Source organism: Camellia sinensis, chromosome 12 (assembly GCF_055761805.1).
Source record: "Camellia sinensis isolate YWXY chromosome 12, ASM5576180v1, whole genome shotgun sequence".
In the NCBI taxonomy this organism is placed as follows: Eukaryota; Viridiplantae; Streptophyta; class Magnoliopsida; order Ericales; family Theaceae; genus Camellia; species Camellia sinensis.
The window spans coordinates 160,001,767-160,020,175 of NC_138972.1; the positions used below are offsets into that span (position 1 = coordinate 160,001,767).

At 47.1% G+C, this 18,409-nt stretch overlaps 1 protein-coding gene and 1 pseudogene across 1 annotated transcript; one reads left to right on the forward strand and one right to left on the reverse strand.

The window, feature by feature from the left end:
* The window catches only part of LOC114305882 (G-type lectin S-receptor-like serine/threonine-protein kinase LECRK3), a 47,902-nt pseudogene extending 41,286 nt beyond the window's left edge, over positions 1-6,616 (forward strand).
* Positions 6,617-7,891: 1,275 nt separating this feature from the next.
* On the reverse strand, positions 7,892-8,925 carry LOC145804018 (uncharacterized). Its single transcript, XM_082897428.1, has 3 exons — positions 8,902-8,925; positions 8,538-8,636; positions 7,892-8,329 (listed from the first exon to the last, which is right to left on the reverse strand). Exons 1-3 carry the CDS (start codon positions 8,923-8,925, stop codon positions 7,892-7,894), a joined length of 561 nt encoding a protein of 186 aa, XP_082753554.1.
* Positions 8,926-18,409: the final 9,484 nt, after the last annotated feature.

Genomic DNA, 18,409 nt, shown 5'->3' on the forward strand with positions numbered 1-18,409 from the left:
AATGAAGCAAGTGTATCATAGAGGGCTCAAACAGGGTTGAGCCCTTAATGAAAAGTGAAGATGAGCTCAAAAGAGGGCCCTTTTCAGTTAGGGCCGGAGCTTGAAACAAAAGGCAAGTGGGGCTTACAAATAAATCAAGAAAAAGGGTCAAAATGAAGAAAAGGTTACTCACCCTTGAAGACTCAAACTTTTGTTGCTTCTTGGATGAATTTGCAGCTTCTTTGGCCTTTGAGAAACCTTCCTTGTTGCTGGAAATGAGGTGGTGGTGGTAGAGCTTGGTGGTGTAGAAGGAATGATGGTTAGGGACTTAAGGTTTTTCAAGGAAATGAGAAGGATAGAAATGGAGTTATGTATGGAAGCTTGAAGAAGAGTTTTTCTAACCCCAAAATACTACAAGGCTTGCTTGCTATATAGGCCAACAAGGGGGTGTAAAGGTGGGGGAAAAGGAGAGTAATATTCCCCCACGAAATATCCCCCAGATAAAGATCTTTTCTGGGGGATAAAGCCTCACAGCTGTAAAGGGAACAGTGCAAGGAGCTCGGCCGGCCTGGTACTTTTGTTGCAGGTGGCCGGCCGGCCACACCCCCTAGCCAGCCGGCCGGCTAGGGGTCAAAAGGTTCAATGAGATTTTCTGGCCGGCCACCAACTGATGGTGTTCTCCCATGTGTGTACAACACAACCATGTGGTTAAAATTCCAAGAAAGTGGGTCCAAGGGGTTCAACATTAGCTCGGAAAGAGGGGTTCAAAAGGGTCAATTTGAATTACTGGCCGGCCACCTCTTTTTAGGGTCCTCTCATGTGTGTACATCACAAATATGTGGTTCAAAGTTCGAGAAAATGGGCCCAAGGTTTTCAACATTAGCCCGGAAGGAGGGGGTCAAAAGGGTCAAGTTGAATTAATGGCCGGCCATGAACTTTTAGGGTCCTCTCATGTGTGTACATCACAAATATGTGGTTCAAAGTCGAGAAAATGGGCCCAAGGTTTTCAACATTAGCCCAGAAGTGCGAAAAACGGGCGCCGGAGGGCGTCGGAGGATGTATAACTGGTTGCTGCAACAATTGCTGGCCTCCCACCCTTCAGTGACCTCCCTGGTGATAAAACAGAGGTACCTGCCAAAAATGAACGAAAACCGTTGTAAAACGAATGCTCGGGGACCAAAACGCGCAGTTCGGGGTCCCGAAAATGGGCTGTTAAGCACCGAAAGTGGCATCCTGCCACGAAGTGGGTTTCTCAGCCCCCAGTGTCCCTCAAAAGGGATGAAATAAGATGTATGCCAAAAATCAGAGCAAATGGAGATGATTAAGCGGTCCCGAATCGAGGCACACAGCCAACGATCTCGAAAACCGGGAACCGGACTCCGAAATGGGCAAAATGGCCTATGGCCACAAAATGTAGCCTACGGACATTGAGAGATGGTCTACGGGACCTCTCCCTCCCCTCAGGAAAAGAAACAGAGAAAACCGAGTCTGGTTCGCAAACCGAGACAAGGCACAGAAGAAGGTTCGGAAGTCCGAAGGCAGGGCTCACGGCCGCGACTCTGAAACTTCTGAACGAGCACATTATGCAACATCACCAAGCGCTCAATCGGTGACGTCTGAGTCTTAAGGTCGGTCAAAAATGGGGTGTCTACAAATCTGACGGCTTGGAAGTATTTAATGAGAATGATGTGGATGTGGTTTCCGAGTATTTTTCTGTGCCTTTGATTTATTGCTTAAATCAGGATTTTCAAAATTTTGATGAAAACAATGAGGGAGAAATTCCCCCAGTTTTGCAACGATTAATTGATCAAGAGCAGGAAAGATTTGTTAAACCCCTAATGGATGAAATCACTACTGTGAATGTTGGTACTGAGAAGGACCCACGGCTGGTCCAGATCGGGTCCACGTTGTCTTCGGAGGAGCGCGAGCGCTTAGTCGCTTTATTAAAAGATTTCAAAGATGTTTTCGCGTGGTCCTACGAAGACATGCCTGGAATCGATCCTGAGATTGTACAGCACCGGATCCCTCTTGATCCCAAGGCCCGCCCTGTCAAACAGAAACTCAGAAGGATTCGCCCGGACTGGCTCTCAAAATTAAGGAAGAGGTCACCAAGCAAATTGACGCAGGGTTCCTGCTGGTATCTGAATATCCAACTTGGTTGGCCAATATTGTTCCGGTGCCAAAGAAAGATGGCAGAATTCGGGTCTGTGTAGACTTCAGAGATTTGAACAGGGCCAGTCTGAAGGACGACTTCCCCTTGCCACACATTGATGAATTGGTGGATTTCACGGCAGGACACGCCTTGCTTTCGTTTATGGATGGTTTCTCAGGCTATAATCAGATAGTAATGGCACCCGAAGACCGGGAGAAGACTGCGTTCACTACCCCGTGGGGGACATATTGTTATAGAGTGATGCCATTCGGGTTGAAAAATGCTGGAGCTACGTATCAACGGGCAGCAACTACAATATTGCATGATATGATCCATAAAGAGGTCGAGGTATATGTGGACGACATGATTGTCAAGTCCAAAGATAGAGAGGGCCACTACACCGCCTTACAAAAATTCTTTCAAAGGATCAAAGAGTTTCGGCTGCGACTGAATCCCCAGAAATGCACGTTTAGTGTTACAGCAAGGAAGATGCTAGGGTTTCTGATTACACAAAGGGGCATCGAGGTCAACCCTTCCAAAATCAAGGCCATCTTAGAAATGCCACCACCAAGGACTGAAAAGGAGGTGCGAGGCTTTCTGGGTAAAGTGCAATTCATAAGACGGTTTATTTCTAAATTAACCTTGACTTGTGAACCACTTTTTCGTCTCTTGAAGAAAGGAAAGAAATTCCAATGGGATGGCCGATGTCAAACAGCTTTTGAGCAGATCAAAGAGTATCTACAGAACCCACCCGTGTTGTCACCACCAGAGCCGGGGAGACCGTTGATATTGTACCTTTCGGTAACTGAGACTACCATGGGCTGCATGCTCGCGCAGGAGTCAGAAGACAAAGTGGAAAGGGCCATATACTATCTGAGCAAAAAGATGCTGGATTACGAGACCCGCTATACACCGCTGGAGAAGGCTTGTTTGGCCTTGGTATGGGCAACGAGGAAGCTGCGGCACTACCTGTTAGCTCACTCAGTAATGTTGGTTTCGCGTTTGGATCCCATCAAATATCTTTTCGAGAAACCAGCACTTACGGGTAGGCTAGCTCGATGGCTGCTGTTGCTCTCCGAATTTGATTTGAAGTATGTAACGCGCAAGTCAGTAAAAGGGAGAGCGGTAGCGGAGTTCCTTGCCGACCACCCGGTTGAGGGGGATGAAGCGGTTGAGTATCTATTCCCAGATGAAGCCATTCTGCACGTCGAAGATGAAACTTGGACGATGTACTTTGACGGAGCGTCAAACCAGTATGGGTATGGGATAGGGGTGTTGCTGATAGCGCCTGACGATTCCCGTATCCCTTTAGCATTCAAGCTTCGGTTCAAAGTTTCCAACAATGAAGCAGAGTATGAGGCATGTATTGCTGGCCTGGAAGCAGCCCTGGAACTAGGGGCAAGACGGTTGGACGTCATTGGGGACTCGAACCTTGTTGTGTCTCAAGTGAAAGGAGATTGGAAAGTCAAGGAGGAAAGGATGATAATTTACCACCAAACTTTGGATCTGCGAATTCCTCGGTTTGAGAAGCTAAATTTCACCCACCTCGTAAGAGAGAACAACAGGTTTGCAGATTCATTAGCAACTCTATCTTCTATGATAGACATCCCGTCCGGAGTCCGGATGCGTCCAGTCATTATTGATCAGAAGTTCGTGCCAGTATACGAGTCAATTTCCGCCATAGATGAGGCTCAAGACGGCAACCCCTAGTATTACGACATCTGGAACTTCTTGGAAAAGGAGACGTATCCACTAGGGGCAAATGCCAAGGATAAGAGGGCTGTCAGAAGAATGGCTGCTCAGTTCATTATCTGCGGGGGAAAGCTGTACAAAAGGGGCCATCTGGGAATGCATAAGCTCTGTGTAGAAGCTGGAGAGTCAAAACACCTGATGGAAGCCATCCATGGGGGGGAGTGCGGTGCACACATGAATGGAGTAATGCTGGCCAGAAAGATCCTCAGACAGGGCTACTACTAGTCAACCATGGAGGAGGATTGCATTAGTTTTGTTCGGCGATGCCACAAGTGTCAAATTCATGCAAATCGCATGAACATCCCGCCGTCAAAACTGTACAACGTGACTTCGCCGTGGCCTTTTTCAGTCTAGGGAATTGATGTGATCGGAACTGTTACCCTGAAGGGGTCAAACGGGCATGAGTTTATCCTGGTAGCGATAGATTATTTCACAAAGTGGGTCGAGGCCCAATCATACGCGGTGTTGAAGGCGTCGCATGTCGCAAAGTTCATCAGGAACAACATCATCTGTCGCTACGGGGTGCCAAACGAGATAATTTCAGATAATGGTTCCCACTTCAAGAAAGAAGTGATAGACTTGTTGGAAAAATACAATGTGGCTTTCCATAAGTCATCTACATACCGGCCGCAGACCAACGGAGCGGTTGAGGCCGCCAACAAGAATATCAAGCATATACTGCAGAAGATGGTGGGAACCTATCGGGATTGGCCAGACAAGCTGCCATTTGCTCTGTGGGGCTACAGGACTTCAATCAGGGCTTCTACTGGAGCAACTCCATATTCATTGGTCTATGGAATGGAGGTTGTTCTACCCATTGAGATTGCGGTTTCGTCCTTACGAGTATTGGCTGAATGCCAGATAGCCGAAGCAGATTGGCAGCAAAGCAGATTCGAAGAACTCATGCTCTTTGATGAAAGAAGACTGAAAGCACTGTACCACATCCAAGGCTATCAACGCAGAATTGCCCGGGCTTTCAACAAGAAGGTTAAGTCCAGGAATCTGAAAGAAGGAGATTTGGTGCTCAAAGACAACCGAGCTCCCATCCACGACCCAAGGGGCAAGTTCAAACCTAATTGGACTGGTCCTTACATCATCAAAGCTATCTGGTCAGGTGGAGCTGTGGTTCTGATGGATCTAGATGGCTTGGAGTTCTCACAACCGATCAATATGGACAAGTTGAAGAAATACTATCCTTGAGAGGCTCGCTAGGCCGAAAACCCGAAAGGGCGACCTAGGCAAAAGTCAGAGCACAAAAAATTAGAAAATATAAAAACTGAGCTCGCAAGGTTGAAAACCCGCAAAGGGCGGCCTTGGCAAAAGTTAGAGCGCAAAAGGAGAGTGAAAATACTCGAGTGAACCTTAGCCTGAACTACGTAAGGCTTGATTCCCATCTTTGGGATACGTAGGCAACTTCATCTTGAAGTTCAGCCATAAACGTTTCCCCGATCAACTTTGTCCATCTTGATCATCTCAGTCATCTTTATCCATCAGCATTTATCGTGATCTCCGGTACAGTGCTGTTCAAACTAGGGGCAACTTTCCGTTGCTTTGCAGTGCCGCTTTGTTCTTCAGACTAGGGGCAACTTTCCAGTTGCGGGGATCTGGGGTTGTGCATCTCAGTGACAGATTTTCGGCGTGTCCAATTCTGATCCACATCGAAAATAGTTTTGAAAAGTTTTAATAAAAGTTGACTTTGTTCAAATTAATCTTTTTACGACTAAGACCATTTTTGGACCAAAAGCGGAAAATTTTCAGTACCACAACTTTCAATTTCATTGATTTCAAAACCGAATTCTCCTGCTCTTGCATTACAATCGAGGTTGCTTTTTTTTGGTACATTCATAAAGAAAACCTGAAAATGCTAAATAAGCAATAAATTTGAGGCATAGTTGAATCAAGTATCTCTGCGTCCCCTCCCAGAGCTGGACGAAGCATCTGATGCCAAGCTAGGCCCAACCTGTGCCTCTTCATTGAGCCAATCCAAGCACTCATCGGACAAAGTGCAATTGAAAGTGGAAGCAGGGGCCAGGAGCTCTCTAGTCCTCCATGTTGTGGCATATCGGGCAAGCTGTGCACCCCGGACCGGGAAAGCGGCTGGGTACTCAATCCCCTCCGGTGGGCAAGTCTGATCATGGCCAAACTGACGCAGAAACCGGAACGGAAAATAGAATACGCAGTGGGTTAGACCAATCAGTTGGATCCCAATCAGCCGAGACATACTATAGCTCATGGCCGGGAGGTTGAGCCAAGGGCAACGCCAAGCAATGCCGTCTGCGGACAAATTGCACATCCAATCAAACCACCACCTTTCGTCAAGAGCATTGACTAGGCGCTGCCGAAAGAAGTAGCCTCGAGCTGAATAGGCCGGGCAAGAGTCCACGACCTGCAACTTGTCCATTAACCATACCTAGGGGAGGGATGGAAAATGAGAGAATAAAGAACAGAGAGATGTACGATGAGAGAAAAGTAAGACAAGGGTTTTGTGAGAAAAACCGAGCCTGAGGGTCGAGTGATGTGAGCAAATATATGTAAGGTCGGGTGGGAAACATTACCTGCAGCAGCAGTGGACTCCCAGCAAACCTAGTCGCCTCCCGGCGATAGACAGAATCTAAGCCCATCAGTGTCTCGGCCAAGGTCATGGCAATACAGCTCTTTCCTTCTCTCAAACCTTGGGCGACTTCAATCAGGCGAATGTTGGCCCCGCCGAAGCCTGAGGAAAGCAGAAAGTGAGACAACAAACATAAGCAGAGGGCGTGTTGCCGGAAACCCTGCCAATAATGGTTGCTGCGGTCACCGGCGTCGGAAAAACGATGGATCAAGCCGAGGATGTCCAGTTCCCCACTGCAGATCAGGGATCGAGCGTCATGCGCCGTGAGCCCACACATCCGCCCTAAAGCCTGAGCATGGCCAAAACGGAGCTGGGGCAAGATCACTTCAGAACATTCAGACTCCATCTAAACCTGAAAATCTTCGAAAGTGGGGCACATCTCTTGGCCGCCAAAGCTAAAAACATGCATCACTGGATTCCAGAACCTTGCCGCGGCATGGAGAAAAGGAAGCTGTAGCGGAGTGCGGCTCAGCGTGAATAGTGCATTCAAGCCGAAACCCCGGAAATTCAGCTTTTCCGAGCCATCTAGAGAAGAGATCCAAGATGTGACATTTTCTGCGAGAAACGCTTCCATCTTTGGCTAAAACTAAGATGAAATGAATGTTCCTGAAGTTGAGGCTTTTATAGGAGGAAAAACACTATTCACAGAGACACGTGTCAAAAATCTGGTGGCTACAAGACTGAATGGCCGGCCGGCCACCTTTTCTGGCTGGCCAGCCATTTACTTTTTACAAAACTGGCCGGCCAGCTGTCTCCCTCCACAAAAATGGCCGGCCGGCTCCCAAAGATGGTCGGCAATGCTGCGGTGTATCCTCTTGGCCCTGTTTTACTCTTCGAAGGAAAGTTCCAAGCATTTCCATGCAACGGGAAAGTCAAAGGCCTTCATCTCCCTCCGTTTCGGATGCGTTCCGATGCCCAGATCATCAGAAGTACACTTTGTTGTTGTTGAGTTTTGTTTATCGAGTTGTTGTTTTGCTTATCGAGTTGTTTGTCGAGCGGATGTGTTTTGTGTTTTTGAGTCATTGCTCTCTGTTTAAGCAATTTTTGTTAAAGTCTTGTTTATTTGCGTTGTTGCATTTTGCTTATCGAGTTGTAAACTTGCTAAAGATTCTGTTATATCTTAGTAAGTTGAGTTGCTTAGTTTGTTGCGTCGGTTCACTACCTGACTTGGTGATTACACAATGCGCATTTCCATTCAATTTCATTTTTGTGCGAAATAAATGATGCGATACGATGCTAAAAGTTTAAAATACAAACACTTTTTCAAAAGCTATTTCATTTCATCATGCTTTACAACAAACAAAGGTACAAGTTTTACAAAAAATAAAACTGCCTAACAATGTGAAAAGTGCTACAAACTACTAGCAAAAAGAAAAATAAAGCAGGAAACAACAGCATCAAAGTCCTCGGGAGCGGGAACGAGAAGCACGCCTCATCCTCTTTTGCGGGACAACCTCCGTACCATCATCATCATCTGAGTCGGAGCTGTCATCCTCAGGATCCCCCTCAGCCTCGCCTCTATTCCCCGAGCCAAAACCGGAGCCCCCCTCCTCAGCAGATGTCTCTGACTGACGGTCGGTAGCCTCCTCCTCCTCCTCAGCATCCTCCTCCTCCTCATCAGGCTCCACCTCTACAACGTGAGCCCTGCGTCTGCGGACAGGCCCTCCTTGAGCTCCTCGAAAAGGCCTAGATGGCCCGGCTCCTCGGAAAGGCCGGGATGGCCCCGCCCCCTGAAAAGGCCCGGGTGACCCAACTCCCTGAAAAGGCCCAGATGGCCCAGCTCCCCAAGGAGGCCCAGGTGGCCTGGCCTGCGGCTGACCGGACCATGAAGGCATCTGAAAACAAAGAGTTCAATTCAAATACATCAGTCCAAATATATACATCAGATGCAGATACAAGCAAAGGCTACGTGAAGTGGGTGCATGTAAATACAGTGTACAAGTGGGGTGTGTGTCAGATGTGCTCTACACAAGTAGTCTATCGATGCAGTAGAAATCAGCATGTTATCAGAAGTATGATAAATGCCAGAAAACTGAAGGGTACCTGAATGCCCGCGACAGACAACTGTGCCTCCCTACGCAGGACCATGCCCTCGAGTGTGGCCACCAGTCCAACCACCTCCTCCATATACCCTCGATGTGGCTGCAAAATATGAGCTCATAATCATCAGTGAACAAAAGAATGTCTAAACATCTGAATGATGAATGAAAAACAGTGGAGCATACCAGCGGTGAGTCAGGATCAATGGCGTATCGATCACTGGGCATCGGAGGCTCTAGTGGGATCGGGGTCGGGGAGATAGCCCCGTACTGCCACGCCATCAACTCAGTGGGCATATCTGGCCATCCAGGATGAGGATAAATCGACGGAGTTGGAGGAACCGGTCTACTCCCACCTCTAGATGTACCAGCCCTGCTAGTAGAGGGGGCATCTGCGGCCCGAGCCCGAGCCTGGCCCGAGGATGACATACCGGCAGGCCTCATCATCGGGATACGAGCTCCCGTCAATGGAGGCATCAAATATATGTGACGGTAAGTGGCGTAGTCCCCCTCCTCAATATGTAGTAAAGCATCACTACCCAGCATGGCGCCGACTACCTCCGAGTAAGAGAGCCTGTCAGCAGTCCGCATACTGGCTGGGGGTACTGCGGGAAGATCCTGAGAAAGATACCCCCATACCTGGCGCAGAAAGCGCTCCCCCAGGAACCATACCCTGCCAACCGGCCCTTCGAGCAGGACCCTATACTGGGAGATGTCTGACGCTCCAGTATACTGATGTCGAAGACCATCACCCAGGGGCGCCCAAGGCTGCCATGTGATCTGCGGATGATAAATGCATAAACCAATCAGAAATCGAGAATATACAGAGCAAATCAAAGATGAAAATGAAAAGAACTGAAAGTTCTGAAGTACCTCTGAATGTCGCACAGTGTCAAAGTACTGTCGCAGAGAAAGGAGGGTCTCTTGAGGTCTCGGCCGGTGCGGGCCCTCGAACACCAGTGAGTATGGGGTCATGGGAATCCCTGCCACCTCCAGCTCTGGGGCTAATGATGGGAAGTATACATAGACCCATAGCTGAGAAAAAGCAGTGCAGAATGTAAGTACGAAATGCTAAGAGCAAAATACAGACTGCAAAAGTGCGCTGTGTGTGTGCAATGTACAAGTAATGAAGAGCAGAAATGTAAATCAAGGGGACAGAAAAGTACCTCCCAGGATCTCCAGTAGCCACCAAGTAAATCGCCCCGCCCACGGGAGGTCGCGCTCATATAAAAGTAAAGGGTAGCCAGGCCGGCGCCACCCCAGTCGTATCGATGGACCTGCGATAGGTCAACCAGAGCGCTCAGCAGGTATAGCCCAACTGTGTTCCCTCTGTCGGCGAACAGGGTAGTCCCGAAGAGCAACATAAGGAAACCACGGGCATACTGCTCTGTCTCCTCGGGAGTCTCGGGCACCATCTCCGCCCGCCGGAAGTGGGAAGAGAACCAAGTGTATCGGACTCTCCCAGAGACCCTGTCAACAGGCGGGCGAGCCCCCAATAAATACATCCAAGCGGCCTCCCACTCGCCCATATCCTCATCGTAGGGGATGGACCAACCTCCGATGTCTAGGCCGGTCAATACAGCGAAGTCAAAAGGGGTCATGGTCATGTCCCCGGTAGCAGAGAAATGAAAGGAGTTGGTGGTGTCCCACCATCTCTCTACCAAGGCTGCCATCAGTGTCCTCCTGGCAGGACAACGTGACAACCCGACGCAGAAGGGCCCGAATCCTGCCAAATCCACTAAGTCTCGGACGCCCTCCGGCAGCTCAGCGTACCAGTCCCGCGCGATGGTGGAACCATAACCCCGCACACTGCGGGAACCAACCTGCATTCAGAATGAATACATGTGTCAATAATGAAATGAATGGGCTGTGTGCCAATGAGATGAAATGGGCTGTGTGCTAATGAGATGAAATGGGCTGTGTGCCAATGAAATGAAATGGGCTGTATGCCGATGAAGTGAAATAAGCTATATGCAAATTCTAATCTGGGCTGCGTGTTCAGAAAATTTGAAGTTTGGGCTGCGTGTTCAACTTTCAGTTAAATTGTGGGCTGCGTGTTCACTATCTATCTGGGCTGCGTGTTCAGAAAATTTCAAGTTTGGGCTGCGTGTTCAACTTTCAGTTAAATTGTGGGCTGCGTGTTCACTATCTATCTGGGCTGCGTGTTCAGAAAATTTGAAGTTTGGGCTGCGTGTTCAACTTTCAGTTAAATTGTGGGTTGCGTGTTCACTATCTATCTGGGCTGCGTGTTTAGAAAATTTGAAGTTTGGGCTGCGTGTTCAACTTTCAGTTAAATTGTGGGCTGCGTGTTCACTATCTATCTGGGCTGCGTGTTCAGAAAGTTTGAAGTTTGGGCTGTGTGTTCAAATTTCAACTAATTGTGGGCTGCGTGTTCACTATCTATCTGGGCTGCGTGTTCAGAAAATTTGAAGTTTGGGCTGCGTGTTCAACTTTTAGTTAAATTGTGGGCTGCATGTTCACTATCTATCTGGGCTGCGTGTTCAGAAAATTTGAAGTTTGGGCTGCGTGTTCAACTTTCAGTTAAATTGTGGGCTGCGTGTTCACTATCTATCTGGGCTGCGTGTTCAGAAAGTTTGAAGTTTGGGCTGCGTGTTCAAATTTCAACTAATTGTGGGCTGCGTGTTCACTATCTATCTGGGCTGTGTGTTCAGAAAATTTGAAGTTTGAGCTGCGTGTTCAACTTTCAGTTAAATTGTGGGCTGCGTGTTCACTATCTATCTGGGCTGTGTGTTCAGAAAATTTGAAGTTTGGGCTGCGTGTTCAACTTTCAGTTAAATTGTGGGCTGCGTGTTCACTATTTAATCTAGGCTGCGTGTTCAGAAAATTTAAAGTTCAGAGAATTTAAAATCTGGGCTGCGTGTTCAGAAAATTTAAAGTTCAGAGAATTTAAAATTTGGGTTGCGTGTTCAAATTTCAACTAGTGTGGGCTGCGTGTTCACTATTTAATCTGGGCTGCGTGTTCAGAAAATTTAAAGTTCAAAGAATTTAAAATTTGGGCTGCGTGTTCAAATTTCAACTAGTGTGGGCTGCGTGTTCACTACCTATCTGGGCTGTGTGTTCAGAAAATGTAAAATGTGGGCTGTGTGTTCACTTTCGAATTCGGGCTGTGTGTTCGACAAATCAGTGTTTGAACCGTGTGTTCTAATGTGGGCTGTGCGTTCGCAATTAATTAATGAGCCGAGTGTTCAGAAATTCGAGTGTTGAAACTACATATTCAGGATGCAAGCAAAGTACTATGTCATAAGCTAAACTGCGTGTTCAAGCATGGCGAAGGTGCGAAATGTACGAAAAATACAGAAAATGAAGTAAATACCTCTTGGGCCTCATGAGAGAGGTGATGCTCCGGCTCTCGGAGAAGCAGATCCCCGGGTGCTCGCTCGTCAAAGCTAGTGAAGTGACGGAAGACAGCACGAGGGAGGACGTGTGCTGGCGGACGGTACCTCCCGGGAATAAAAGGTCGGGTCCTCGGGGGTAGAGTCATGGGATCGAAATCATCTCCGGCACCTGGAAAACCTCCGCCGTGGGGAGAATTACCCGCCATTTTTCAGAAGATCTGCAAAAGGGAGCAAAAATGAGCAAAATGAGCCAAAATTGAAAAAAGTCAACAAAAGTCAACTCTCGGGAAATGAAAAGTCAACAAAAGTCAACTCCCGAGAAAATATTCCAAATATTGAGATAAACTTACCTCAAGTAGCGAAAATGCAAAAAGAAGCTCCGAAACCGAAATTTAATCGCTTCAAAGTGCTTGAAACTGAATGTTTTTGCGAAAACAATTTGCACGGGGCGTTGGAAAACGCGCGTGAAACTCAGATTTGGAGAGGAAAGTGTTGTAGAAGGCAAGAAAGGAAGGGGCCTCGGCTGCCTTTTATAGGCTCAAGGTCTTGGTTGAAGAAGCATGCAAAAAGGGGGTGAAAAAGACCAAACTGCCCTCGGATCTGGCATATGGCCGGCCGACCCCTTTTTCTAGCCGGCCAGCTATCTGCTTTTTGGATAACTGGCCGGCCATCTATCTACTTTATGGGAAACCGGTTGGCCACCTCCCCCTTTCCCTATAACCGGCCGGCCATGTTCCCCACATGCTCACCTAGCTCCCTGCAAATTTTGAGGAAGATCGGAGTTCCCGGGACCTGAAAAAGTTCAAGAAAAGTACACTTCCGGTCGCGAAATTGCTCCGTCGGGACTTCGGCTTCAAGTTCTGACATATGTCTCATCATCACTCATCAAAATCAAAGTGTATCCTTTTTGAATGAGTTGTAACCTTCCAGGGAAGCGGATCGGAGGCCGTGATCGAGTTACCTTCGCCGAAACACGCGTTTCCGTACTCGTTGTTTCATGACAAATGAACACCCTGATTTATGCTCGTTTTGTACTATCATGCACATAACTTGCATTCTCATGAGCATACTTGCCTTGTCATGTACATTTCTTGATATTGGCATACCTCCATGTTTGAGCATACGTTGTCACGCATGTTCCACTCTTGCATTGCGATGCATTCACTTACCGGCACTGCGTGTGTCGAACTTTCGGAATCACATTAAATATATGTTGTTAGCATATTGTACTTGTTGCAATTTCTCTCTTTTGCAAGCACGATATTGTATGTACGGTTCAATTGAGGCTGGTGCGACCAGACGAATCGCGCAGGTATCGTATCTTCTCCGTGTGAGACGTGGCGGGGATTGAATAATCCTCCGCATTCTTAACTGCATGAAATGTAGTTGTTGCTTTGCATTCTTGCTTAAAACTGTTGCATCTATTTGCGAATACTTGCCTCATTACAGCTTGCTGCATTTGCATGATCATTGAGTTATGTTCGGCTTCTTGCATATCATTTGCATTTTGCCCCCTGCCTGAGGGCATGCCTGCGGGCACATCTCTGTTTATCCTGTATGTTTGTCTAAGTCTTCGGCCTTGTCAAAAATGGGTCGTCTCTGGGCTTTGACATTCACTCCCGTCACTTGTGACTTCCGAGTTCTGTCAAAGAGGGGCAACTGTAGACACCCCATTTTTGACCGACCTTAAGACTCAGACGTCACCGATTGAGCGCTTGGTGATGTTGCATAATGTGCTCGTTCAGAAGTTTCAGAGTCGCGGCCGTGAGCCCTGCCTCCGGACTTCCGAACCCTCTTCTGTGCCTTGTCTCGGTTTGCGAACCAGACTCGGTTTTCTCTGTTTCTTTTCCTGAGGGGAGGGAGAGGTCCTGTAGACCATCTCTCAATGTCCGTAGGCTACATTTTGTGGCTGTAGGCCATTTTTCCCATTTCGGAGTCCGGTTCTCGGTTTTCGGAGCCGTCAGGCCGTGTGCCTCGGTTCGGGACCGCCTAACCATCTCCGTTTGTTCTGATTTTTGGCATACTTCCTTTCTACTCCCTTTTGAGGGACACTGGGGGCTGAGAAACCCACTTCGTGGCCGAATGCCACTTTCGGTGCTTAACAGCCCATTTTCGGGACCTCGAACTGCGTGTTTTGGTCCCCGAACATTCGTTTTGCAACGGTTTTCGTTCATTTTTGGCAGGTACCTCTGTTTTATCACCGGGGAGGTCACTGAAGGGTGGGAGGCCAGCAATTGTTGCAGCAACCAGTTATACATCCTCCGACGCCCTCCGGCGCCCGTTTTTCACATTTCCGGGCTAATGTTGAACCCGTTGAACCCTTTTTCTCGAACCTTGAACCACATATTTGTGATGTACACACATGAGAGGACCCTAAAAGTTCATGGCCGGCCATTAATTCAACTTGACCCTTTTGACCCCCTCCTTCCGGGCTAATGTTGAACCCCTTGAACCCTTTTTCTCGAACCTTGAACCACATATTTGTGATGTACACACATAGGAGGGCACCATCAGTTGGTGGGCGGCCAGAAAATCTGATTGACCCTTTTGACCCCTAGCCGGCCGGCTAGGGGGTGTGGCCGGCCGGCCACCTGGAGCAAAAGTAACAGGCCGGCCGTATTCCTTGCACTGTGCAGTTTACAGCTGTGAAGCTTTATCCCCCAGAAAAGATCTTTATCCGGGGGATATTTTGTGGAGAAACGTTTGTCTCCTTTTCCCCCACCTTTACACCCCCTTGTTGGCCTATATAGCAAGCAAGATATATCCTTTGTTGAGGTTAGAAAACTTCATCTTCAAGCTTCCATACACAACTCCATTTCTATACCTCTCATTTCCTTGAAAAACCTTAAGTCCTTAAGCACCATTTCTTCTACACCACCAAGCTCTACCACCACCACCTCATTTCCACCAACAAGGAAGGTTTCTCAAAGGCCAAAGAAGCTGCAAATTGATCCAAGAAGCAACAAAAGTCTTAGTCTTCAAGGGTGAGTAACCTTTCTCTTCTTTGACCCTTTTCTTGATCCATTTGTAAGCCTCACTTGCTTTTTGTTTCAAGCTCCGGACCTAACTGAAAAGGGCCCTCTTTTGAGCTCATCTTCACTTTTGATTAAGGGCTCAACCCTGTTTGAGCCCTCCATGATACACTTGCTTCATTGATCCTCTTATATGTCATGATCTTGCATGCTATTTTTGGCCCATTAGTAATCTGTTTTTTAGCATGTTTTAAACTGATATTAGGCTTATTTTGAGCCCCTCTTAAACATTGAAGAAGGGCTCAACACCATTTGGGACTTCCATGTTATACCTACCTTTATACTCCTCTTTTCTTCCCTATTCTTGCATGCAATGGCAGCCTACCATGCTTTTGTTTTTGGCCATTTTACAGTTCTGAAAAAGTGCTTATTTTGGTCCATACTTCATGTTTCATTTAGGTCCTTTCATGGTTTGGGACCTCCATAGGTCACTTCATGTTATATCTCTCTTTTATTCCCCATTCTTGCATGTTTAGTTAGCCTACCATCCTTTTGTTTTTGGCCATTTTACAGTTCTGAAAATAGTCCAATTTTGGCCCATTCTACATGTTTTATTAAGGGTCTTCGGCTATTTGGTGAATATTTTGCATACTTCATGTTATAGCCACTTTTGAGCCTCATTTTGCATCACATTTCTATCATGTTTGTATACTGATTTTGAGGCTGCCATATACTGTAAATATTCATATTTTTGGTCCCTCTTCAATGTTGTAGAAGGAAATTTTTCAGTTTGGGTTTTGCTTATATCACTTGCTTCATTACCCCTCTTTTGGCCCCTATTCTTGCATGCCATTTTTGCCATAACTATGCTTGCTGTTTGGCCATGTTTATAACTATGAAAGTGCCTTTTTTGGGACTGTCTAGCTTCTGTCTTTGCATTGCATGTCCATGTTGTGCATGTTTGGCATAGCTATAGGCCATTTCGGGTGCCTAAATTCGCATTTTGGGACAATTCCTTGCATTTCATGTCATTTCGCCTCATTTCGGGACTGTTTTCCCCCATATTTTAGTGCTGAAATTCCATTAGAATGATTGCAAGCCATTTCCATGTCATTTCATCACATTCCGTCATTGCCTCGGTTTGCGTGCCCGTGTGCACGCATTTCGAGGCACCTCATTTTCATTCACCGGCATCCTATGGGAGTGTGGCTGAGGCTCACTCATGATGGTATAGGTCCATATCATGTTTTCATGTCATTTCATCACATTCCGTCATTGCCTCGGTTTGCGTGCCCGTGTGCACGCATTTCGAGGCACCTCATTTTCATTCACCGGTATCCTATGAGAGTGTGGCTGAGGCTCACTCATGATGGTATAAGCCCATATCATGTTTTCATGTCATTTCATCACATTCCGTCGTTGCCTCGGTTTGTGTGCCCGTGTGCACGCATTTCGAGGCACCTCATTTTCATTCACCGGCATCCTATGGGAGTGTGGCTGAGGCTCACTCATGATGGTATAAGCCCATATCATGTTTTCATGTCATTTCATCACATTCTGTCATTGCCTCGGTTTGCGTGCCCGTGTGCACGCATTTCGAGGCACCTCATTTTCATTCACCGGCATCCTTTGTGAGTGTGGCTGAGGCTCACTCATGTTGGTATAAGCCCATATCATGTTTCCATGTCATTACATCGCATTTTGTCATCACCTCGGTTTGCGTGCCCGTGTGCACGCATTTCGAGGCACCTCATTTTAATTCACCGGCATCCTATGGGAGTGTGGCTGAGGCTCACTCATGATGGTATAAGCCCATATCATGTTTTCATGTCATTTCATCACATTCCGTCATTGCCTCGGTTTGCGTGCCCGTGTGTACGCATTTCGAGGCACCTCATTTTCATTCACCGGCATCCTATGGGAGTGTGGCTGAGGCTCACTCATGATGGTATAAGCCCATATCATGTTTTCATGTCATTTCATCACATTCTGTCATTGCCTCGGTTTGCGTGCCCGTGTGCACGCTTTTCGAGGCACCTCATTTTCATTCACCGGCATCCTATGTGAGTGTGGCTGAGGCTCACTCATGTTGGTATAAGCCCATATCATGTTTCCATGTCATTACATCGCATTTTGTCATCACCTCAGTTTGCGTGCCCGTGTGCACGCATTTCGAGGCACCTCATTTTCATTCACCGGCATTCTATGTGAGTGTGGCTGAGGCTCACTCATGTTGGTATAAGCCCATATCATGTTTCCATGTCATTACATCGCATTTTGTCATCACCTCGGTTTGCGTGCCCGTGTGCACGCATTTCGAGGCACTTCATTTTTTATCCGCCGGCATCCTATGTGAGTGTGGCTGAGGCTCACTCATGTTGGTATAAGCCCATATCACGTTTCCATGTCATTACATCGCATTTTGTCATCGCCTCGATTTGCGTGCCCGTGTGCACGCATTTCGAGGCACCTCATTTTTTATTCACCGGCATCCTATGTGAGTGTGGCTGAGGCTCACTCATGTTGGTATAAGCCCATATCGTGTTTCCATGTCATTTGCATTGCATATGCCATTGCCTCGGTTTGCGTGCCCGTGTGCACGCATTTCGAGGCACTTCATTTTCATAGCATAGTACATACTAGGTTGTATCTTAGATTACATTCTGTCATTTTCTAGATTTGCGTGCCTATGTGCACGCATTTCGAGGCATATCATTTTCATAGCATTGTGTATGTTAGGATTGTATCTTAGTTGCATTTCATGCATATCATGCATATTGCATCGTGTTCGGGATAGGAGTTAGCCCGGGCACGGGAAACGAGGTACATTTCGTACTCCGAGTGACGGAATGTATCTCAATTCCCCAGTCACCGACACTCCGGATTATCCATGATGGAGTTAGGTTTTAGCTGTAGTTTCATGTGCATTCATCCTATATTGAGTTGTGCATTTCGACTCCTCGGCCATCATGTCTCGGTATGCGTGATTGGTGGCATGAGGATCGAGACATGCATATATCTGTGCAAATACATTGCTATGCCCCTTTCCTGCTCTCTGTTGCAGCAAAACAAAGAATCAACAATTTTTTTGGGGCTTGGCACGCATTTCAAGAACAGGTGTAAACAGAGGCTAATTGGGGCATTCCGGTGGATTTCCGCGCAAGACGACCCGGATATGCATCATCCATCAGAAGCAAGGCAGTCCCTGGCTTGCACGCCAGTTTTATTTGCTTTCTTAGTTAATTTGTTAATTAATTAGGATTTTGTAATATTTTGGACTGTAATATTCTTTTATTCGGGACTGTAATATTTGGACTGTATTATTTATTCGGACCCTCTGCGCGAGGGCATAACTGTAATAAGCGTGCGTGAGTGTGATGTATGTCCTCCAACCCCACGTCTTTCTTCCCTTTTATTTATCCGCTTGTGATGGTTAGATTAGGGCATATTTAAATTAGCATACAGTATGACAGCATGTTTGCATTCATCCATCTGTATTGCATGCACCGGGCTTGGCGCATCATACTAACTGCATTGTGCTTTCAATT